We start from the raw sequence: 22,688 nt of genomic DNA on the forward strand, positions 1-22,688 counted from the left end.
ATAGCGATTGTAGCTTGAAAACCCAAATCCCCAACTGACAGTTCTAAATAGAACACTCAGGTTCTACATGTTCCAACTGCAGAAGGCATTGGAAGATTCCATTGCTGCATGGGAGTATAGACTATTGGAACACTTTACATTTTGGACAGGGGTAATTTAGGAACAATCCATTTCGTGCAGGAGGGGGATAGGTCCATTTTTGGTACGGGGGACGTGGTGAAGCCATGTGTCTAATTTTCTACTCTTTTGCTAATTTACTTGTCTGTGAGATACAAGGAAGGTCATAAAAAGAGTACACAAAGTTTTTTATTGAAGCATTTTTTGAGAAAACGTGGGTTAGACCAATACATAAGACAATGCATAATACATAGGGCAAGCAAAGCACCAATTTACACATACTTAAATGATGAACAAGTGACCAAAGACTGAGAGGACTGGCATGTTAAAATATTACAAAAACCGTTTGGAAGCTGACAAAAAATTTTACATAAAGCAATAATTGAATGCTATGAGCTGTTGGTAGAACGTAGTACACAAATTTGATATTCAAGCAGCCAGTCTCAGACAATGAACATATTCCCGTTACTAAGGCTTTAAGACTGATTGTTACACACTTCAAACCTTTAAGGAACAACTGCTTCAACTTCTTGTAAAACCAACTGTTTGCAGACGCGACTATTCTAAAGAGAATGAAACAAATCATTTTCGCCACATCACGGTTGTTGTTTGTATGATATATTTTAAAGTGGTAAATTTTGCAAGGGAAAAAGAAAGGGCTGGGAGGACCATTTGTGTCTAACTAGATTTTGTGTACCAGAATGTACCCATTACAACCCTTCTGTTGATTTTCCAGTTGAGAGTGATATTTCTACGTCCAATACATAAAAATGTCTTGACGAAGGGACTTGCTGTTTTATTTAGGTGGCAGGACACCATGGGAAGAAAGCTGCGACACTTGCTGATTTTCCTCATCATCATCCTGAAGGAACCCAACATGCCAGAAGCAGTCTGCAGCTGTGCGCCCTCAGCACCTTGTAAGTGCATCGAGATGGGCCTCCGCAGCATCCCTCCGGACCTCCCAACATCCATCTCTAGCTTGGATTTGACAAAGAACTGTATTACAGCTTTAAACCAGTCCCTGTTGTTGAGGTATGGGGATTTGACAGAGTTACGTTTTACACGTAACCAGATAACAATGATTCAGCCTGGTGCATTTCAAAATCTCCCCCGTCTGAAACTTTTGTACCTGCCCTCCAACCGGATAAAAGTGATTAAGCCTGGCATATTTGCAAATCTATCCCAACTAGAAAAGCTGTCCCTGAGCAGCAACCAGATAACAAAGATTCCGTCTGGTATATTTGCAAATCTACCCCAACTAGAAAGGTTGCACTTGTCCAACAACCTGATAAGAAATATTCCGTCTGGTATATTTGCAAATCTATCCCAGCTCCAATACTTGTACCTGTCTAAAAACCAGATAACGATGATTCCGAACGGTACATTTGCAAATCTATCCAAGCTCCAATACTTGTACCTATCCGACAACCAGATATCGAAGGTTCCGGAAGGTACATTTGGAAATCCATCCTTAAAAACATTGAACCTAGCCTCAAACCAGATAACTAACATCCATTCTGGTACATTTGCAAATGTGCCCCGTCTCCAATCTTTGACCTTACAGAAAAACAAAATCTCTGTCATTCTCCCTTCAGCTTTTGGTTTGTTGACATCTCTTCGTGAAGTGAATCTTGCACGTAACCCTTGGCAGTGTGACTGTAGGATGGCTCCCTTTCGGCGGAATATCACTAAGTTTTCGTCAATTAAACGTTCTATAATATGTGCCCAACCCGACAAATTTAAGAACAGGGAGCTAAGACAGATCAATCCTGAAGAAATGATTTGTGAAGAGCCAACCATATCATCGGTTGGCAATGCTAGCCAATCGGCACATCCTGTAGACTCAACATCTCCCACACAGCCGCCTGTTAACCCATTAGAAATTGCTAACAAGTGTTACAATGCCACGGTCACCTCCCGCTATCACTGGTTCTTTACACGCAATTCTGACTTTACACCACAAAACACGTCGAGCAACATAAGAGCAACACTAACATCAACACTTACAGTGATCACTTCAGACAAACCAGAGTCTGCCACCAGTTTCAATCTATCACTTCTCGTTGGCTCGGTCTGTGGTTCAGGAGCTGGTCTGTTTGTCCTGATTGGCACCATCTTGGGCGCAGTTTGGTACAAGAGGAGAACCAGGCATCCTCCTGTAGGACTGAATCCCAGCAATAGCAACACAAACACAGCAGTTCCTTTTCGAAATCCATCACGTAGCCAACTGCTAGCTGCCTTACAGTCAAATCCTATTTATTCAGACGTGAAAGCACCACAAGAGAACCCAATATCTACAGAAATGGCCATTGGTCATGATCAGACAGGGCAGGGCCAGTCACAGACCATTACTAACACTACAGCTGATGTAATGGCCAGTGGTGATGATCACCACTATGAAGATGTTGACAACCATCATGATCAGACAGGGCAGGGTCAGTCCCAGGCCATCACTGAATCCAACGCAAACACCACAGCTACTGCAATGACCAGTGGTCATAATCAGACAGGGTGGGGTCAGTCTCAGGCCATCACTGAATCCAACACAAACACCACAGCTACTGCAATGACCAGTGGTCATGATCAGACAGGGCAGGGCCAGTCTCAGGCTAACATTCAATCTCTGACAGTTTTAACACATAACCAGATACTAGCTGCCTTAAAGCCTAATTTTATGCAAGTAGGTGTTGAAACACTGCCCAAAGAATTAGCCAGTTGTCAGGAACAGGCAAGTCAGGTTCAGTCCCAGGCCATCCCTGAATTCTTGGATACTAGAAATCCCTCGTATGGCACAGGGCAGACTGCCTCGCAGCGAAGCTCTCTGTACCAATAGAACAAACAAACAAACAAACAATAAAAAATGCAAATACCTTGACTAAATCTACATTGAAATGTGGACTTTCAATGAGTCACGAAACTAAAAAAAATGATACCATTGACAGGTCATTGCTAGAGCTTGAAAATATTTTAATGATCTTTAAAGGTTAATTAAAAGATCATTGAGGAATATATTAGAGTTCGCTGAAAGATTGATTTCGTTATATGTTTGATTTTAAATACTCGACAGTCTTGTAATAGTCTCAATTTTGTAAGATCTTCACTCCTTGAGCCTAACACTTTATGTCCAGGGAAAACTCTTTTTCAAGTCCAACGGAAATCAGGGCTTGAAATACTGGGTGCATATGCACCTTAGTGCAGGTAAAACAGTTGGAGATATTTCTAGGTCTTATGTCTACATGTGCCTTACCTGCACTGGTCCATGTACAGGGATTATTATTATATATACTGTAGGTGTGTGGGGATTTTTATTTGCTGCATCGACTGTTATCACCACTGAAGTAAATATAAAGAAAATAGTGGCAATGGTTTTTAACATTTTGTTTGTATAGACCATACATCCTTAACTCGGAGTGGTGCAGGTAAAACTTGTCTGGTGCAGGTAATTTTTAATGTTACTTGCACCAGTGCAAAACGTCTTGAAGTAATGTGACAGCAACAGCAGGAAGCCGGATGCTACGTTTAAGATAGTTGAAAAATCACTTTAATTGTAACCTAATCAGCATTTCCTTAGAGTTGCGTCAAGCTATGTAAAGTTACAGTTTTTATGTTAGCTCGCGTATTTGTTGAAGTTGGTATTTGGTTGCTTACGGGAATATGACTAAAGTCGTATGTAGATGTCAGATGTACCAATTCACACTGCGTAGTAACAGAAACTACAACTTCCTTACTAAGCATTGTCCAGTTTAGTGAAAGTTTTGCCATTCTACATTACGTATGGACTATACAAATTTGAAAATATTCGTGTTATTCGCCATAGATGGTTAGATACCGAATTCGGTATGTGCACAGTAAATCGCCAGCATTGTGTTCTATATTCATTCTATGTGCAATTTCAATGAATTGCCGTTTTGAGAGATTAAAGTGTTTTTTTAAGTAGAATGTATATTATATGACTAAAACAGTCACCACCAGCTATTTTTTCTCTAATAGCGTTTTCTCCTACAATTATTATATAGTAGCACAAAAGTGAAAACTACTTTTTTTGTGGTAAAAAGTGATGAATTTTACTCGAATTTTCCAAAATTAATTTTCATGTTCATCCAGTAGCGCAGTTTTTATTGTTTATGTTTACTAGATGTCTAACCTTTATTAAGGTAAAAGTGTAGAAGGTTCTATATGTTCTTTACGTATTTATTTATTACCTTTCGTTCTATATGTCGTTTACTTATGTTCTTAACCTATGTAAAGTTACATATGTTATATGTTCTTAACTTACTTTTGAGGTTTAAAAACAAAACCCCACTTTTTATTAACGATATTAATTACTAGCAATATAATGTGTACATGTTTATCTAAGTATTGAGCATGTTGGTTATATGTTGTGAAATAAAATGCAGATCTTGCAAGGAGGCTTTTTTTCTCTTTGTGTTTAATGACTCCATACTTAGTGCTTGTAAGTTGTGGCTGGATGCGAGAATATTTTTTAATTAGCGTCTTGTTTAGAGAAAGGGCATATATTTGAGTCTAATATGTTATCTAGTGCCAGCTGAGGTGCATATGTGTACACTACATTCTAAACTGTACTGGAAAGTGAAGTAAATAAGAGTGGGCTTCATACTAGACTAGTTAGCAGGAAGGGTACTACCTAACCTTTACATCGAAGAAGAATATAATCCGGTCTTATGCCCCTTATAGCAACACCTTTTGTGCATTTTATCCTGCAATATTTGATGTTACCTTTGACATCGAAATAAAACGAAACGTTACTTGCTCCAGTATCTGGGCAATGTGCAAGTGGCTATTTAATTTGAACAACTTGATAACGTTGAAACAAAGGAAGGCAAAGGTTGAGCTTATGGGACATGAGTACGAATTTTACCATCCTTTGAAGTGCAACGTGTCGAAATACTTTCATTGTTAACTAGTCTGGACGGCCAAATATCTTATATCCTTCACCTACCTCTGTAGTTGAGGATTGGGGATAGACGTGGCAGGTGGTATTTGGTTTTCGTTGCCGTGTATTCCTGTACGTACGGACTTGAACTAGCAACGTCGGCGGGCACCACTTTATCGTACTCTGGCGAAATATTTTTATTTCCTTCAATCCAAGAGGATACTAATATCCTCTCAACAAATTACAACCTTGTCATGCACCAAGAGGGGTTCTGACCTGAACCGGGACGAAACCAAACCGGTCCAGGCCATCATCACATCTTGTCGTTCCAGAATCGCTACCAGTGAGCAGCAACTAAAGCTGTGGGCAAAAGAAGAATTTAAAAAAAAAAACAGGTTAGCAGACTTCAAATGTTTAATTTATTTACAATCTTAATCTGAGGATGGAAAATTAGTAAAACTCGCTTTTGAGTCTGGCATTGGTTGGTCTGTTAAGCTTTGCCTTGTTTTCTTGTCATTGCTGGTGGTGGTGGAGCGTTTAAAGATTATTAGAAAAACATGACGATGGGTAGACCTCAGATGGTACCCGTCACATTGTCGGTCAATACTTGGCTGTTCTAAATATATTATATTACGGAAAAAGGGATGTTTGGTCAATCTGGTCTTTCTGTTGATTTGTTAATTTTTAGGATGCATATTTGTGGTCTGTAGTAATTCTATATTAGGCCACACCAAGTAAATTTTATGGATGACGTCCGCGCGCGCATTGATTTTGGCCTGTTCCTAGAAAAAAAAACAAGAAATTCCGCTTCCTGTAACTATGACCAAAGAGTCACGACAGTGCCGCAAATCGTTAGGTTGACGTGAAACCCGTAACGTGAAATGGGTAAAGAGCACATGCTTTGTTTCTGCAGGCCTGCAAAAAATGTGATGAAAGAAACAGGACAGGACGATAACTGCTGTTCCACCTGATTCATTGCTTTTTTGATGATGAATAACTTCTTGCTTGTTACACTGTGTCACCTCATTCAATTTGTGTCCTAACATTGTCGTCTGTTTTATTTCTAATCCAGGCATCTTGTTTTTTAGGGCCCTTCTTGTTTTTTTTGCCCTCTCGCATTAGATTTAGGGTCTCCAAAGGACGTCATCCATAAAATTTACTTGGTGTGGCCTTACACAGAATTGTCTCAGCAAACACGTCTATAGCCAAACTACACCTAACCGCTATAATATTTGAGACCTCAAATGCGATGAAGGAAATCCTAGCTTATAATTTCATACACTTGACGTTTCTTAAACAGAAAATGTTCAGCAGACTTAGCAGACTTCTGGTTCTTCTGATGATCTTAAAGGGAAGAGGAGCTGCAAACCAGCAGTGGTGTTTTAAATGTGTCCATACCGATTACTGTCGTGACAAAGACCTTAAGAGGGTTCCACAAGATCTACCCACAAGTATCGATTGCCTTGGGTGTGAGAAAAACGCCATCGTATCCTTAACTCAGTCTGATTTCTCCAGGTACACGCAGGTAAAAGGGATTGATTTATCTGAAAATAATATATCCGTCATTGAGAATGGCACATTCACAAACCTTCGCCTTCTTGAGTGTTTGAAAATAAATGACAACCCAATAACTGATATTAAACATGTTGCATTTTCAAATCTACCTCAACTCCAAATGATGATCCTTATTAAAAACAAAATAGCAAATATTCAACATGATTCATTTCTTAACTTACCCTGGCTTTCAATTTTGTTCCTACAACATAACGAGATGACTAGTATTAAACATGGTACATTTTCAAATCTACCACAGCTTTTCACATTGAACCTGTCCAAAAACAAGATATCTAACATTCAACGCGGTTCATTTTTAAAGTTACCCAAGCTTTCTTACCTGCACCTAGCCTATAACCGGATAAAATATGTTAAACCTGGTACATTTTCTAATACACCCAGGCTTCATGTTTTGGTGCTGTGCTTCAACCAAATAACTTGTATTCAGCCTGGTACATTTGCAAACTTACCCAATCTAAAGCATTTGAATCTGGACAACAACAAAATAAGTATCGTTCAGGGTGGAACGTTTTCAAATCTGCCGGAACTCGATAACCTGTCACTAAAGAACAATCACATCACGGTTCTGTCAGAAAATTATGAGCTGATGTTGATTGAAACTGTAAACCTTGAGAACAACCCGTGGTATTGTGACTGTAGGATGGTTTCCTTCAGACAAAAGATGGTTGGGAAACGGTTTGAGGATCATATCATATGTAAAGAGCCCAGTCGGTTCTTGGGACAAAAGCTTAAAGATATAAACCCCAATGATCTGATCTGTAAAGACCCACAAATTGTGAGGTTTAGCATGATAAATGGAAACAGGCCAGTGTTAAAAGGGGAGACACTCTTTCTAATGTGTGACGTGTCGGGAATTCCGATCCCAGACATCACAGTCACTCTCCCTTCTGGGAGGAATGCAACTGTTGAGTCCGGTGGGAGAGTGACTGTGGAGGCGAATGGTATTATCATCATAAAGAACATTACCGCTACAGATTCTGGTCTGTACGTCTGTTTGGCAGCGAGTCCTGGTGGCTCTACGTCTGCCAACCTGTCAATTCACGTACAAAGACCATCATCTGTAAGCTCCACGTCTATTAACGTACAAGGAGCAGCATCTGTAAGCTCCACGTCTGTTCACGTACAAGGACCATCATCTGTAAGCCCCACGTCTAGTCACGTACAAGAACAATCATCTGTAAACCCCTCAATATCCTTTAGGTTTCTACGTGTCAACGTTTCTGACAAAACACTCTTTTACCTTTACGGCGGCATTGGTGCTGCAGGGGCATTATTGATATGTTATATTGTCATTGTAATGTGCTATAAGCGACTTACCAAAAAGAAACCACCTTTGGTATCCGTAACCTCTGCCATTTTTAACAATGTAGGAACAGTTGTGACAATGCCCAATAGTAACTATAACTTACGGGCAAAGGGGGTACATTTCAGCACCGGGACATCCCCGGCTAGAATTGCAACAAGCATTAGAAATTTAGATGGTCAGAGCAGGTCCCCGACACAAGGGACGCTTGCTTTGCCTGGGGAAAACATTCAGATTTATGAAAATGACGACCAAGCAGATTTAACTGTTGATTCCGTATATGAAAATGACAATGAAGTAGAGCAAGTTGGTACTGTGTCTGTAAATTTGTATGAAAATGACAATGAAGATGAGCCAGTTGCTACTGAATCTGGATTACAAACTAATATGTATGAAAATGACAATGAATTAGAGGAAGTTGGTACTGTGTCTGTAAATTTTTATGAAAATGACAATGAAGATGAGCCAGTTGCTACTGTACCTGTAAATGTGTATGAAAATAACAATGAAGATGTGCCAGTTGGTTCCGTACTTGGGCTACATATAAATCTATATGAAAATGACAATGAAGATGTAACAGTTGCTCCTATAGCTGGGTCACACATAAATGTGCATGAAAATGACAATGAAGTAGTGTCACCCGATCCCGTATCTAAACTGCACGGAAACGAGTATGAAAATGATAATGAGGATGTAGCATCTATTCACTCTGTAGCTGTGCAACATTCATACGTGTATGAAAATGATGACGAAGTATCTATTGAGTCTGTAGTTCAAGAGCAAACCGATGTACATGAAAATGGTCATGAGGAAGTAGCATCTACATTTGTGCTTAAGAATGACCCTGACACAATGATGTCCAGTGATCTTGAAGAGGGGACTGACGTTGATGAGTATGACAGTGACGAAGAGAAAGCAAAATATGCTTCTTCCAAGTCCGTTTATGACAGTGAAAATGAGAAAGCAGCATGTGCTACTGTTCAGCTTTTGTATAAGAATAACAAATCTGTAGATGGTACTTCTCAGTTAATCTATGGGAAAGACACTGACGAAACAGGCACAGCTACTAACTTTGATGGAGCCAGTAATGTGGATATGGACAAGGTTTATCTATGAAAAACTATACAGAAACTTAACAAACATAAATTTGTACAGCTAAATAATGCGCCAAAAATACTCTTTTGAACGAAATGCATCATTCATGGTAATAAGCTATATGTCAGCAAGACCAAAACGTACACTAACCACCGATAATAAACGCATTGAATAAGTCATGGATGTACTCCGAGAATAAAAATGGCCAAGGCTCTTAGTGTCTGTAAATATCCATGCAGCTGGCTCTCATCAATGTTAATGTAACTCTTTACATTGTAGTAGTGATTGGTTTATTGAAAAGAACAAAGAATATATCAGACTTGCAGTAAAAACTGTATTGTGCTGATATTAACAACTTATAGGATTACACAATACTAGTAGATATAAGAGGGTAACTTACACTTGTAAAATACTAAATTTATAAAAACCATCGTGGTCGTCATATTATTATAGCAATATAAGTAAAACAATATAATTTGTACATTAGACTTACGGGAGTCATGGTTATCTTATCTCATTTTAGTCGCACTAAAGAAGAGTGATGAATTTTACTCGAATTTTCCAAAATTGATTTTCATGTTCATCCAGTAGCGCAGTTTTTATTGTGTATGTTTACTAGATGTCTAGCCTTTATCAAGGTAAAAGTGTAGAAGGTTCTATATGTTCTTCACGTATGTATTTACATGTATTACCTTTCGTTCTACATGTATATGTCATTACCTCCATGAAAAATGGAGGTATTGTTTTTGGCGTTTCTGTGTGTTTGTGTTTCCGGACATTTGCGACCAAAATAACTTTTGAACCTTTGGATGGATTGTAATGATGTTTGGTATGTGGGTAGGTGTTGGGTAGGCACAGGTCAAGGTCGATTTTGGGCCTCTTGGTGGCTGACCTTGGTACTGCAGCACAACTTCCTTTTTTTCTTATCTTTTGTCCTGGACATGCTATGGTCTTGATTTTCGAGTGGCGGATAGCTTTTCCTGCCAGTAATAAGTGGTTTGGTCCCCCTAGCAGCTTGTTCTGGAACTGCAGGGGGTTTCTGGCGAAAACTTTCAGAGCAGATAAATTCACAAAGGAACAATGTGTTTTCGTGACGTTTGGTATGTGGGTAGCTTAAACAGAGATCTACATTATTGGATGCAAATTATGACTTCAGAATACAGTGCAAGTTTACTAGTAAACAGTGCAATTTTACCAAATACAGTGCAATCGTATTAGTATACAGTGCAATTTTACGGACTACAGTGCAATCGTATCAGTATACAGTGCAATTTTACGGAATACAGTGCAATCGTATCAGTATACAGTGCAATTTTACAGAATACAGTACAATCGTATTAGTATACAGTACAATTTTACGGAATACAGTGCAATCGTATTAGTATACAGTGCAATTTTACGGAATACAGTGCAATCATATTGGTATACAGTGCAATTTTACGGACTACAGTGCAATCGTATCAGTATACAGTGCAAATTTACGGAATACAGTGCAATCGTATTAGTATACAGTGCAATTTTACGGAATACAGTGCAATCGTATCAGTATACAGTGCAATTTTACGGAATACAGTGCAATCGTATTAGTAAACAGTGCAATTTTACGGAATACAGTGCAATTTTACGGAATACCATGCAATCGTATCAGTATACAGTGCAATTTTACGGAATACAGTGCAATCGTATTAGTATACAGTGCAATTTTACGGAATACAGTGCAATCGTATTAGTATACAGTGCAATTTTACGGAATACAGTGCAATCGTATCAGTATACAGTGCAATTTTACAGAATACAGTGCAATAGTATTAGTATACAGTGCAATTTTACGGAATACAGTGCAATCGTATTAGTATACAGTGCAATTTTACGGACTTTACGTGAGTTACAGCTACAAACGTGAAGACACTGCATTTTCCAATACTTCGCGAAGGTCACGTCACTGACAGTTCGCACTGACATGCATAATTATTACAAGGCAGTCTCCATTATTTGAATGGCTTCAGGTATGAGCAGTGCAAGTCTTAGTTGCAGCAGTCTCTTCTCTATCCCTTCTGGAGTCGGTCTTGTAGCAGGAACGTCGCGCCAACACGCCCTCATCAGTCGGTACAGGTCCTCCGGACACCCCGGCGGCCTGTTCATCCTTATCCCTTGCCTCAGAATCCCCACCATCTGGAGAAAAGTGAGCTGAGTCCTACCATCGTAGCACGGATCTTGTCCCAGCGTGGCGATCTCCCACAGCAGCACGCCGAAGGACCAGACGTCACTCTGACAGGTGTACTCGCCCGTCTCGATGGACTCCAGCGCCATCCACTTCAGCGGCAGGAGTTCGTCAAGGCCCGGCCGGTTGGCTCGTACATACTGAGCGGTGGCGTACACATCTCTGGCCAGTCCGAAGTCAGCCAACTTGGCCACGTCGTCGGCAGTGATGAGGACGTTACGAGCGGCCACGTCACGATGGGCGATTCTCAGGCGCTCCAGCTCTTGCAGAGCTCGTGCTATGTGAACTGCGTATCCTAGAAGATTTTCCAGTAGATACTCCTGATTGTTGTTCTTTATCCCTCGTAAGAAGCCTAAGAGATCGCCTTTTGGGGCATATTCTAGAAGGATGTACTTCTCCGCAGACTTGGTGATGAGTCCCACTAGTCGGACGATGTTGGACTTACGATCGTTGCCGTCTTGTTCCTGCACTTGGTGCACGGCTACCAGTATGGCTGCTTCCCTGTAGAAGTCACGATAGGACTGCGCGTCCTCCACGCGAACTGCTTTGGCGGCGACGTCTAGCCGCCCTCCAGTCGTGCGTAGCTGTGCCCTTCTGACTTTCCCAAACATTCCTTCCCCTATCAGGGGACCAGGAGTGAGATGGCGGGCCTTCTTCTCCCAACGCCCGAGCCAGCCCGGCTGTAGAGTCTGTGCCAGGTCCTGCTCCATTCTTCTCAGCTCGAAAAGTATTTTTTCTTCCTCGCCTGTTTCAGGCACGGAGCAAGCCAGAACTCCTGTTTTGAAGAGTATGGCCGTCACTATGGCAACAAGCAGGACTAAGGAGCCTAGCGGGATCAGGCTTTCTAGCAATGGTTCATCTCTGGCTCTGCTTGTCTGCAATTGGTCACAGTACCGTCCCGTCCACGGTGTCACACATGTGCAGCTACCGTCCACGCTATTGCATGTGGCGTTGTACTTACAAGCGCAACGCTGCTGGCATCTCCACCCGAAAAGACCGCTCGGACACGGTTTGCCGCAGTCGTTTCCGTACCAGCCGTCGGTGCAGTTACACCTGCCTCCGCTAGGACTGCAGCTCGCACCATTCTGGCAGCTGCAGCGTTTTGTGCAGTCTTTGCCGTACGTGCCACGGGGACATTTTGTCTGGCATCTGGTTCCGTTCCATCCGGGCGGACAGACACAACCGGCCCACCGGTCACAGCTGGCACCTTGTAGGCAATCACACGCTTCATCACAATCGACACCCTTGCGGTTCGGTGGGCAAAGAACATCAAGTGTTGCATTTAGAGTGAGTCCATCTTTGTCGAGAACCATGCAAATGTAATGTCCACTATTTTCAGGTTGCATATTTGCGACAAGAACAGTCATATAGTTCTCGCCACTAACCAGTTTCTCTGATCCATTTGGAAACCGCAGAGACATGACCTTGGCATCAATGTTGAGTGCCCTACAGTGAAAAGCCACATTGCGGGAAGTGTAGATTTGTCGAGGATCGCTAGGCGTCGTGGTTATCGAGACGTCTGGCTTGGGAATGTCACAGGCCACACCTTTCCAGCCGGGGGCACATCTACAGGCGCCGTTAAACCCGTGGCAGCGGGCGCCGTTCTTACAGATACAGTTCTTATTACAGAGGAAGCCGTATCTTCCAACAGGACAACCTATGGGGCGTACTTCTACATCTACATATTCAAAGCTTGCTATTTGTATCCTGGCGTCACTGTTGAAGGCCCTGACTGGAGGATGTAGAAATGTTGGAAAGTTGCAGGAATATAACTTCGCGTCTTTCGCAGGAAAAATACACTTTAAAAACAGGACAATGATGTTGTCTCTCACGTCGTCTACGATGAAGTTAGGAAGAAACTTTCTTAATTTCTGAAGTCTTGACTCTTCGTCGCCTCCTGTAAAAAACAACTCTGCTGACAAATCGTGATTATCAGACCCTGCACTACATGTCGTTTGACGTAAGCCGTTATCATATATATCTTTGAATGTTATGATATCATCAGCCCAACTTAAGTATGTAGCTAAATGGAAAGTACAGTCACTGTTGTTTGTGTTGGCCTTCCAATGATCATAGGTAGGGGGGTGGAAGAAGTCATCGTACCAAAGATGTCTTATGTACAGGACGTCCTGGTTTGTGGTCAGCACTTCCGCACTTGACTTTAGACTTAAGAGTAAACCACCTTTGGGATTGGTAGGTGTTTCGCATGTATCGTTGTACACCGGTGGATAGCCCACAACGTCAGTCAGCTGCACCTCGACACTTGTGTTGTACAATCCCCGGTGAATGTTGAGCAGATATGCCGACTCTACAGACCAGTCCAGAGGGTTGGCGACCAGAATGATGCAGTCTTTGGTCACGTTGAAGCGAAAATGCGGATCCCCGTCCATTATTTTGGCACACGGAAGTTCCGCTTTGTCTCCGAGTTGGGTCCTAGGTAGGGTAATTATGGCCTGTCCGACAGCCACGTTTTCTGGTACGGAGACTCGAAACTCTTCTGTTGTAGCTGTGGTCTGGCGAGTTAATATCAGGTAAATAACAATCATGACAAGCGTCGTCTGTAGGTGGTGCACCGCCATGATTCTGTCGTGAAGGAAGCACAATATGAGGAACAAATAAAAACAAACGTCTGTATGGTTCCGGGTCGGAGTTTGAATCTGTAAGTGCGGCAGTAAATCGCCGGAAACGTGACTTTGTTTTGTATGTTTTGGTCGCAATATCCCTGATATCGTACTAGCTGTATACAAATCTTTGTATTTTCTGAAAAGCCTGTTAATTGTAGCCTTTATATAGTGGTGTAATGTTGGTGGTCCAGCGAAGACTTCCTGGTATTAGTCCGGCCGCGCGGATGGTTATGTGGCCATTTCGCCTGGATCGACGTGATGGTGCGTTCCTCTTCTTCTTCTTCTTCCTCTTCCTCTTCCTGTTTAAGCGACCGCTATCTATCGTCGTGCCGATCATTCTGTTACTTATATATAAAGGAGGGGAGGTCACCAAATGTATCGATGGTAGTGGTCTCCACTGTTGCTTGGGGTAGCTATAGGCCACTCCAATCCCCGAGTGTTCGTGGCAGGAACGAAGCCATGCAATATCGGGTCCTGTCGCCAGGCTGTACAATTTGTTGGTCGAGCAGTGCCATGCGAACAATAACCCTAACAGCAACTACCGTCGCCATGGCATCGTCGTATATTTTCATCGCCAGTCTTGTTGTGTGTTTTTTTTTTTTTGCCCTCGCCAAATAACACAAAGTCGTACAGAATTAGCTTTCAGAATCAAAGCAACAAACGGTGATTGCTGAAGCCCCTGTCACATATATATTCAAGACTTTCCTGTCCTGATTTAGGCCACGCCTATCATTTGGCGAATGTACGAAATCGTGAAACTCTTGTTGGAATATGATACACGGTAAAAAGGCATGGTTTAAAATGCAAGAAGCCCAAACAAAACGTTTTTTTTTAATTCCTTCTTTGTCTATGGAATTCGTTGAGCAATCTGTCACATATTTCATCGCTCAGCGTTCTCGGCCTCGAGTGTAAGATAACAAAAGAGACTGGTTATTTTTTCATACGTTTATTGCACATTTGTAAATTAATAACAATAATAACAAAAGTATATCAAACATTATATATTGTACATGACATCACAACATGTACACAATGTAACAGATGTCTTCCCCACTGGCTTTTCAGGTAGTTACTAGTATATCACTTCGGAAATTTATCCTAAAATTATACACGTGGTGAAGTAACAGCAGGGATATTTTCAAATAGAGATACTTTAAGTCACAACTTGGCCTTCCCCAGAGCAATCCTACGGTACAGATCTAGGTCTAGAGGCACGTAAGTCTTTGAGCATCGTTGTAGTTTTAACATGTATATAAAATCACAAGGTACATCTTTAATTTACGCATACTTTAAGATGTGCTTAAAGATAGAATTTCTCATAGCGGTGGTCACAACTTGGCCTTCCCCAGAGCAATCCTCCGGTACAGATCTAGGTCTAGAGGAACGTATTACGTACGTCTTTTGAGCATCGTTGTAGTTTAAACATGTAATACATATAAAATCACAAGATACATCTTTAATTTACGCATACTTTAAGGTGTGCTTAAAGATAGAATTTATTGCGGTGGTCACAACTTGGCCTTCCCCAGAGCAATCCTCCGGTACAGATCCAGGTCTAGAGGAACGTAAGTCTTTTGAGCGTCGTCTCTGAGATAAAGCGGGTCTCTGATCAGAGTCGGGTCGAATCCCTCCTTGACCAGCTGCATCTTCTGCTGCTTGAGCGTTCTGGTGACGCTGATCTCCGTGGTCAGCCGGAGGAACAGCGGCCTGGCGTAGCTGGGCAGGCGGGACGCGATGTGAGCGTACCAGCGGGTAAGGTCTACGGGCGTACCGGCGGACACCACGATGGCGGCCATCCCTGCTCTTCCGTCCGCACCTGCAGAAACGGTTGGACAGGGAACGTTGTTAGATTATTATTAAATTTGTTTGTTTATTCGCATATATACATATGTACATGGCGGTCGTGTGGTGAAACGGCAGAGTGTTCGGCTCAGGTCCCGAGTTAGAATCCTACCCATATCACCGATCTTGTGCCGTTGGGAAAGGCACTTAACACGACTTTCCTCACTTCACTCAGGTGGAAATGAGTACCTAGCTTCGGTTAGGACGTTCCTCGGATAGGACGTTAAATGGAGGTCCCGTGTTTGGGGAGACCCACACCCCACGCACGTTAAATAACCCACCACACTTATCGAAAAGAGTAGGTGTCCTTTCTGTTGTGAGTGGTTCCTTACAGTCCGGTCTTACGCAGCATGTACTTACTGTGTGTTACACCTGAAGATGGTTTACCAGTTATGCGAAACAAGCAAAATCAAGTCCATGAATCCGTACCTGGTACTTTCACGCCGTACACGTTGACCTCGTCGACGCCCTGCATGTCATATAACACCTGAGCGACTTCCGTGGTGGCCACGTTTTCACTTTTCCACCTACAACAGACAGTCTGGTTTTAGAACACCAACAGTAAGCTTCCGCGCACCACAGTTATTAAAACAGGAGCCTAAATCCCTCCTGCTATAAAACTGCAACATGATGTAACCCAACACTGGTTACCATGGTCACAGACGTCTGGCTCAGGTCATTGACCTTATTGGTTTGGAGAAGAAGAAGAAGAGGAAACAGAGCCAAAACAATATGTTTTCCTTAGGTAAACATAAATATGGTATTCGTAAATAATTTCATCAGGTTGGTAAACGAATGAATAGCAAAGGTCTTTGGTCACAACCATTTATTTTTTACGAGCCGACGTTTCGATGACCGTCTGTCATCTTCATCAGGGCAATTCTGACTGGTTTACTGTGCACTGACACTAGATGCACTGTGAACTTTGAAACACCTTTAGTGCACTATGCACCAAGTAACATCTAGCGTCAGTGCATAGTTATCAGTCAGAATTGCCCTGATGAAGATGACGGACAGTCATCAAAACGTCGGCTCGTGGAAAAAAATTAATTGGTCATAAATACGGTATTATATCTGATAATTCTCACCTAAATGTGTCGCCAAGCCTGTCGACAAAGTACACGTGGTAGTCCTTGTCAACCTTCATCAGGTCTCCGGTGTCAAAGTACACGTCGCCCTTCCTGAAGACGTCACGCAGGACCTTCTTCTCCGTCAGGTCCTTGTTTCCCTTGTATCCCTGGAAAGGGACTGCTTTGCTGATGGGGCAGATCATCAGGCCTGGTTCTCCTACATGTTCATGGGGAGTTTGTTTGTGAGGTGATTTGATTTGATTTGATTTATTGAAATTGCAACAGTGCAAAACACGTGGGGCACAGGAAGCTGTTGCTGGTGTTGTGTCCTGCACACATAGAAACATACAAACACATTCATATAGATAGTGACCATACAGCTCAGTTCTGCATGGCACTTGCAACATGATGTAACCCAACACCAGTCTCACCATGACGAGAGACGTCTGGTTCAGGTCATTGACCTTATTTGTTTGGAGAAGAAGAGGAAGAAACTGAGGAAAAACAATATGTTTCCCTTCGATAAACACAAATTTTAAAAATACAATATCTTTGTTCCAGAGGGGTGTGGATATGTCTTACGGTTTAACTTGTAGGAACTCACCGGTTTGCGCTTTGACGCAGAAGCCATGGTCATCTCTGATTGGTTGTCCCGTTTCCAGATCCACCTTTAAAATGTACAGGGGACACGCGGAAGTGTTCTGTACAGGTAAGGAGAACGTCAACAAAACAAATCATCATTTAATTAAATTAGTAATGCTAATCATGGGTAATAATGAAAATTGAAAAGTGAATTGCAAATCCATGCCTGAAGGGGAATGTCAAGAACATGATAAAATAATAGTAAAAATGATGATAAGTTATACTACCAATGCTACTTTTGTCATGTTATTGTAGGGTTTGATTTATTTTCTGTGTGTAGCGAAGTATGAAATGCCCGTCAGCCCGCCCAGTGCAACAGTCCGACCCGGTAGGAGTGTTACGCTAATAAGAGATGGTTTGCTTAAGAATTTGATTTGCCCCAACAAGAAGGTAGGGTTAATCAATCTCTAATGAAACGCCGACCGGAAAACCTAGCTGAGGCGGGCGGGAAAGAGCTCCTGGAGCCCTGGGGGAAACCTGCTCCTACCACGTAAGACTGGATACCAGGCTAAGCCCCACTCTCCAAGCAGAGGTTGTGGGGAATGATGTTACATTTTTATATATGGCCGGGGTTTTTTTGTCCTGACCCCCGTCGGTGGCCGCGGAGCTTCTCTGGCTAATGGATACTGCCTGGCCAATTTGATACTGTCTTTTTGCCACCTAGAGGGATCTGCTTGGAGATTAGCTAAGCCCGGCCGGAACCCGGTTTGGAAATGTGAACTAGGCATTACCTGTATCAAAGGGGAGATCATGCCCACAGACCCCGCCTTGCCGGTGATGTTCATCAGCCGGATGTTGCTCTCCGTGGCGCCGTAGAACTCCACGATCCGCCCGATGCCGAACCTATCCTGGAAGTCCTGCCACACGTCCGACGCCAGACCGTTTCCCAACGCCGCGCGAACCTTGTGGTCTCTGTCGTTCGAACGCTGCAACAGAGTGAAAAAAGTAACTAGAAAGGTAACATTTGCAACAAATGCATGATGTTTACCTTCGCACATGTTCTAGTCTGTTAATTCTTACTCAAACACATTTATATATGTGGTCAGACAGGAGTCTAAATCCCTCCTGCTATAAAATTGCAACATGATGTAACCCAACACTAGTTACCATGGTGACAGACGTCAACAAATCAGATCATTGGCCAGGTCAGAGGTTAGTGTTTGGAGAAGAAGAAGAAGAAGGAAACTGAGCAAAAACAATATGTTTTCCTTCGGTAAACATGACAAACCAATTGTGAAATTATTGTTTAGACAAGACAACCTTTGATTGCCACTTTCGAATGTTTTACAACATAACAATTTATGATTATTGATTAAAGTATTGCGAACATAATCTAAAAACCCTCGTTGTGACTTGAAATGGACTCTAAATATCTATCTATAGCTGCATTATGTAACATTAGGACGATACAAGAAGTAAATTTTCTGGTCATTTCTGTACAAGGTAAGGAATCAACCCTATTCTATTGCAATATTAAAGTGCCATTCAGGAAGTGGAGGTGCCAAAATATGACGCCTTACGAGTGCGTTTAAAAGCTGAAAACACAGCTGTCAGCCATGTTTGTTTACATGTACGTATTTTGTGGTGGTGCCACAAACTTGACCTTGTGTACGTGTAGTCAGTGCCTTGTGTAGTGCCTTTCTAGGGCCAACCATAAATGTTAGCTATATGCAAATAATTCATAATTGATGACAAATAATTGCACTTATATGTTGTAAATTGAACGTTAAGATTTTTTTCAATTAAAATATAGCAATTTTTGGTGCCAAAAATGATAGATAATGCCCATTTAAAACAGCTGAATTCTTTTCAAGAATTGTCGTAAACGTTGAAAAGAGTTTGAATGAAACGTCGACACACCTTCGGCTGCACGCATAGATACCGCAGCATCTCTCCGATGTACAGGATCAGGGTTGCGTTGTGTTTCCGACAGTCGTCCCAATAGTGACTCGCAGAGAACTTCTTAGCCAAAGCCATGGTGGCACCTAGTAGTATGTACCAAGAAAGACGATTTGATGAAAATAGTTATCAAATGGAACAGTCATTGTATTGTAACTGGACACTACACGTTCCAACAACCAAATAGACGAGATCAGACCCAGATACAGAATGACGAAGAGGTATACCGTACACGATAACCTGCTAAACAGTAAGAAACCATGGTAAATAATGGCATATGTAATATTATAATGTTAATGACGATGAATTTTATCCACATACAAGTAAACTATGTAATTTTTCTACTTTGTAATAACAATGTGCCAAAACTTCTGTGAATTTTTTACGTCAACTTTATACTCATATGTGATATAGAATTTGATAATTGTTTCAATGCAGCGGCACTCCGCTTGTACAATACGGTACGATTCAGCCTGGAGCTGTCAGACATTGATTGATTGATTGATTGATTGATTGATTGATTGATTGATTGATTGATTGATTGATTGATCGATCGATTGATTGACCGATTGACTAACTGATTGACTGACTGATTGACTAACTGATTGACTAACTGATTGACTAACTGATTGACTGACTGACTGATTAACTGACTGCACTGATTAACTGACTGATTGATTGATTGATTGATTGACCGATGGACTGACTGACTGATTGACTGACTGACTGATTGATTGATTGCAAGCGTACATATCTTACCGTGTTCCACGACACTTGTGAATCCCACGCCGAAGGCGCTTGAGTGGTACAGAGGCGTGACGACATACACCACGTCACTGGAACGGATCCCTGCAAAACTGAACATGAAGGACGCCTTGGTCGCCTTCTCGTAGCTGTAGATCGCAGCTTTAGGCAGACCTGGGAGGGAATAATGTTGGAATAATGTTAGACATTAAACTCAATTTTAGAGACTGGCTGCCACTGCACAGGGCCCAGATATCTAGCGGAGTGACGCGTAACTATCACGTAAGTTGGACATTCTCACGACCAGAACAAAAAGATACCAGAACTCGTATCAAAAGGTGTGCGTGGACTAAATCTGGTCTGACTGCTTCCGAACTTCAGCCAACTTTGGTTGGCTGGTGTTTGAAGGAAGGTTCTGATTTGTGTGGCAGGAGTTTTCACATGAATTTATAGAGCAATACTATATATGATAATTTTTATTTGATTTGATTTGATTTGATTTGATTTGCAACAGTGCAATACACGCGGAACAGAGGTAGCTGTTGCTGGTGTTGTGTCCCGCACATAGAAACGAACACTCTACAGACAATACTCATTCCGAGTCGTGCACGCTGCCATTGCGCCACACAACCCCACATATCGTTCAGCTTGTGGGTTGCACATTATTCTATTGGGTAGTTGCGCTTGGCTTATTCAATAGCAACGTTAATGGGAACAATACCAGTGGTGCCTGAGGTGTTGATGTAGGCAAGAGCATCATTTCCCGAAACGGACGATCTCAGCTTGAACGGGATTGGCTGAGCTGACGAAGTCTCAATCTTTCCGTCCAATGGTAGGATGCCTTCTGGGGGATGTGCGTCTCCCTGCAGCCAGATTGTTACACCTTGTTCTTGCAGATGCGGCAGAATAGTCAGGGTTGCCTCAAGTAAACCAGGTCCTGGAATATGGTCATAGTGTGAAAGAACAATAGTTGGTAACAGTTGCAGTTCTTCTATTCCCATGAATGTGATGTTTAAATGTTTGTTTGTTTTTTTGTTTGCTTGCTTAGAATTGTGATTATGTAAATCACCGTGTGGCTTTTACGAGACAGGGGTTCGCCTGACAACAAAGCACAAAAAAAGTTGAAAAAAATAATGATGAAAAGTGTTTGCGTATATTATTGATATAAATGATCGATTTTTCCTTAATCGAAATAACACGGTCGGGCTCCGGTCTGGAAATGTGACCTCAGCATTAGTGTACGAAATGGAGATACGCAGACACAACAAGCCTGTTGACCTTCTGACTTCGTCAGCCCCGCCCCCTTTACAATAGGAAATACAGGGTTATCTTAAGCTGTTTTTGCCAGAAGAAAATACCTAGATCTGTAGAATCGAAACATTTGTGACCTTTGACCCTTTTGAGAAGTACATAAAGACATCCAACGCAATTTCAGGGGGGGGGCAAAAAAACGTTCTTGATAAGAAAATAGGTCTGATATCGACATTTACTGCCATTTCGTAACATATTTTCGTCATTATTTCATACTTGAAGCTTTTTAACTAGCCGCAAAACAGGCTATGTGATGCGTCTCTTTATTTTTGGGTACCACCCTTAAATAGTTAGGGCCAGCCTATACAATACAAAACAAGCAACCGTTAAATTCAATCATTTTCGGCCTCACAGATATCGCATTAAGGTCGCATTCTCTGCCTCACAGATATGCTATGGGATAGGGTTGATTCAACTTTTTAAAGAATGGCCAGAAAATTTGAAAGGCCAGTTTTGCCGCCCTGAAATATAGCAATGGATGCCTTTAAAAGCCAGAAGAAACTTTTCTACAAGTTCACCGACCTTGTCCCACAATGAGAGCCTTTGCCTCCGCCACGTTGAAGCAGTGCAGCAGCGCCCTGGTCCTCAGGTTGGTGTTGAGGAACGCCATCTTCACCCCCAACTTGGCCAGTCCGAGGAAGGTCCAGATGAAGGCCGGCTCGTTGGAGATCAACATGGCGACGGTGTCCCCGCACCTGTACCCCTCCCCCCGGAAGTAGTTGGCCACCTTGTTGGACATGACGTCCATGTCCTTGTAGGTGTAGACTTCATTCTCGAACAGGAGGAAGGGCTTGTCGGGCTGGAGCTGCACCTGGTGCAGGAAGCGGTCCACTATGGTGATCGGAGGTTCGACGGAGAGATACTTGGATATCCGTTTGGAGGCGCGATTTGATATCCATAGGTAGCGCAGGTCCTGCCAAAGGGAAGGGTACAGGACCTTTGTGGCCGCCAGGGCCGTGGAGACGCCTCCCACGGCCGCATACAGCGCGCCCCCGCGAGTCGGCTTCATGTCGACCGACCAGAGCTAGCATAGGTCTCGGTACTCACGGTAGAAGACTAGAGGTAGAGTGCCGTTGGGCATGCATCATACTGCACGCCGCCTTTTGACCCACTTTGCGCCGGTTATTCATTCACCAGGTCTTGTTTGACGAGCCTTCGTGAGTTCCAAGTCTACTACGACCTCCACCGTGTTTCGCTAAACAAGCTATGCTGCCTATTATTAAAGGCCACAGCAGGTAAATATTGTGGATGACACCCTCCGCAGACTCTAAATCTAATGTGATGGGGAGAAAAAAACAAGGCGGGCCCAAAAAAAACATGATTACTACATTTTCAAATTTTGACACCATGA

The 22,688-nt window shown here is 42.4% G+C and overlaps 3 protein-coding genes across 3 annotated transcripts; 1 reads left to right on the forward strand and 2 right to left on the reverse strand.

Moving 5' to 3' along the window:
* The first annotated feature begins 934 nt into the window (after window positions 1–934).
* Window positions 935–2,950, forward strand: LOC109463101. Its single transcript, XM_019759814.1, has 2 exons — window positions 935–1,034; window positions 2,127–2,950. Exons 1-2 carry the CDS (start codon window positions 935–937, stop codon window positions 2,948–2,950), a joined length of 924 nt encoding a protein of 307 aa, XP_019615373.1.
* A 7,878-nt stretch (window positions 2,951–10,828) lies between these two features.
* Window positions 10,829–13,806, reverse strand: LOC109463113 (tyrosine-protein kinase receptor Tie-1-like). Its single transcript, XM_019759827.1, has one exon. It carries the CDS (start codon window positions 13,782–13,784, stop codon window positions 10,956–10,958), a length of 2,829 nt encoding a protein of 942 aa, XP_019615386.1. The 5' UTR covers window positions 13,785–13,806; the 3' UTR covers window positions 10,829–10,955.
* Window positions 13,807–15,196: 1,390 nt separating this feature from the next.
* LOC109463135 (very long-chain acyl-CoA synthetase-like) lies at window positions 15,197–22,459 on the reverse strand. The gene is made up of 9 exons (XM_019759850.1): window positions 21,860–22,459; window positions 20,748–20,963; window positions 20,042–20,200; window positions 19,244–19,368; window positions 18,115–18,309; window positions 17,346–17,442; window positions 16,760–16,958; window positions 16,101–16,198; window positions 15,197–15,645 (listed from the first exon to the last, which is right to left on the reverse strand). The coding sequence occupies exons 1-9, from the start codon at window positions 22,344–22,346 to the stop codon at window positions 15,338–15,340; spliced, it is 1,884 nt and encodes a 627-aa protein (XP_019615409.1). The 5' UTR covers window positions 22,347–22,459; the 3' UTR covers window positions 15,197–15,337.
* Window positions 22,460–22,688: the final 229 nt, after the last annotated feature.

The sequence above is a fragment of the Branchiostoma belcheri genome, unplaced genomic scaffold, assembly GCF_001625305.1.
Source record: "Branchiostoma belcheri isolate BF01 breed outbred unplaced genomic scaffold, Haploidv18h27 scaffold122, whole genome shotgun sequence".
Classification (NCBI taxonomy): Eukaryota; Metazoa; Chordata; class Leptocardii; order Amphioxiformes; family Branchiostomatidae; genus Branchiostoma; species Branchiostoma belcheri.

Excerpts from the sequence above, each read along its gene's own strand:
- LOC109463101 (XM_019759814.1), top strand. The coding sequence starts at position 935 with ATGGGAAGAAAGCTGCGACACTTGCTGATTTTCCTCATCATCATCCTG. Across the intron at positions 1,035-2,126 it reads CTGTGCGCCCTCAGCACCTT|TGATCACTTCAGACAAACCA; the intron begins GTAAGTGCATCG and ends CAACACTTACAG.
- LOC109463113 (XM_019759827.1), bottom strand. The coding sequence starts at position 13,784 with ATGGCGGTGCACCACCTACAGACGACGCTTGTCATGATTGTTATTTAC.
- LOC109463135 (XM_019759850.1), bottom strand. The coding sequence starts at position 22,346 with ATGAAGCCGACTCGCGGGGGCGCGCTGTATGCGGCCGTGGGAGGCGTC. Across the intron at positions 20,201-20,747 it reads CAACACCTCAGGCACCACTG|GTCTGCCTAAAGCTGCGATC; the intron begins GTATTGTTCCCA and ends ATTCCCTCCCAG. Across the intron at positions 16,199-16,759 it reads AGGCTTGGCGACACATTTAG|GTGGAAAAGTGAAAACGTGG; the intron begins GTGAGAATTATC and ends TGTCTGTTGTAG.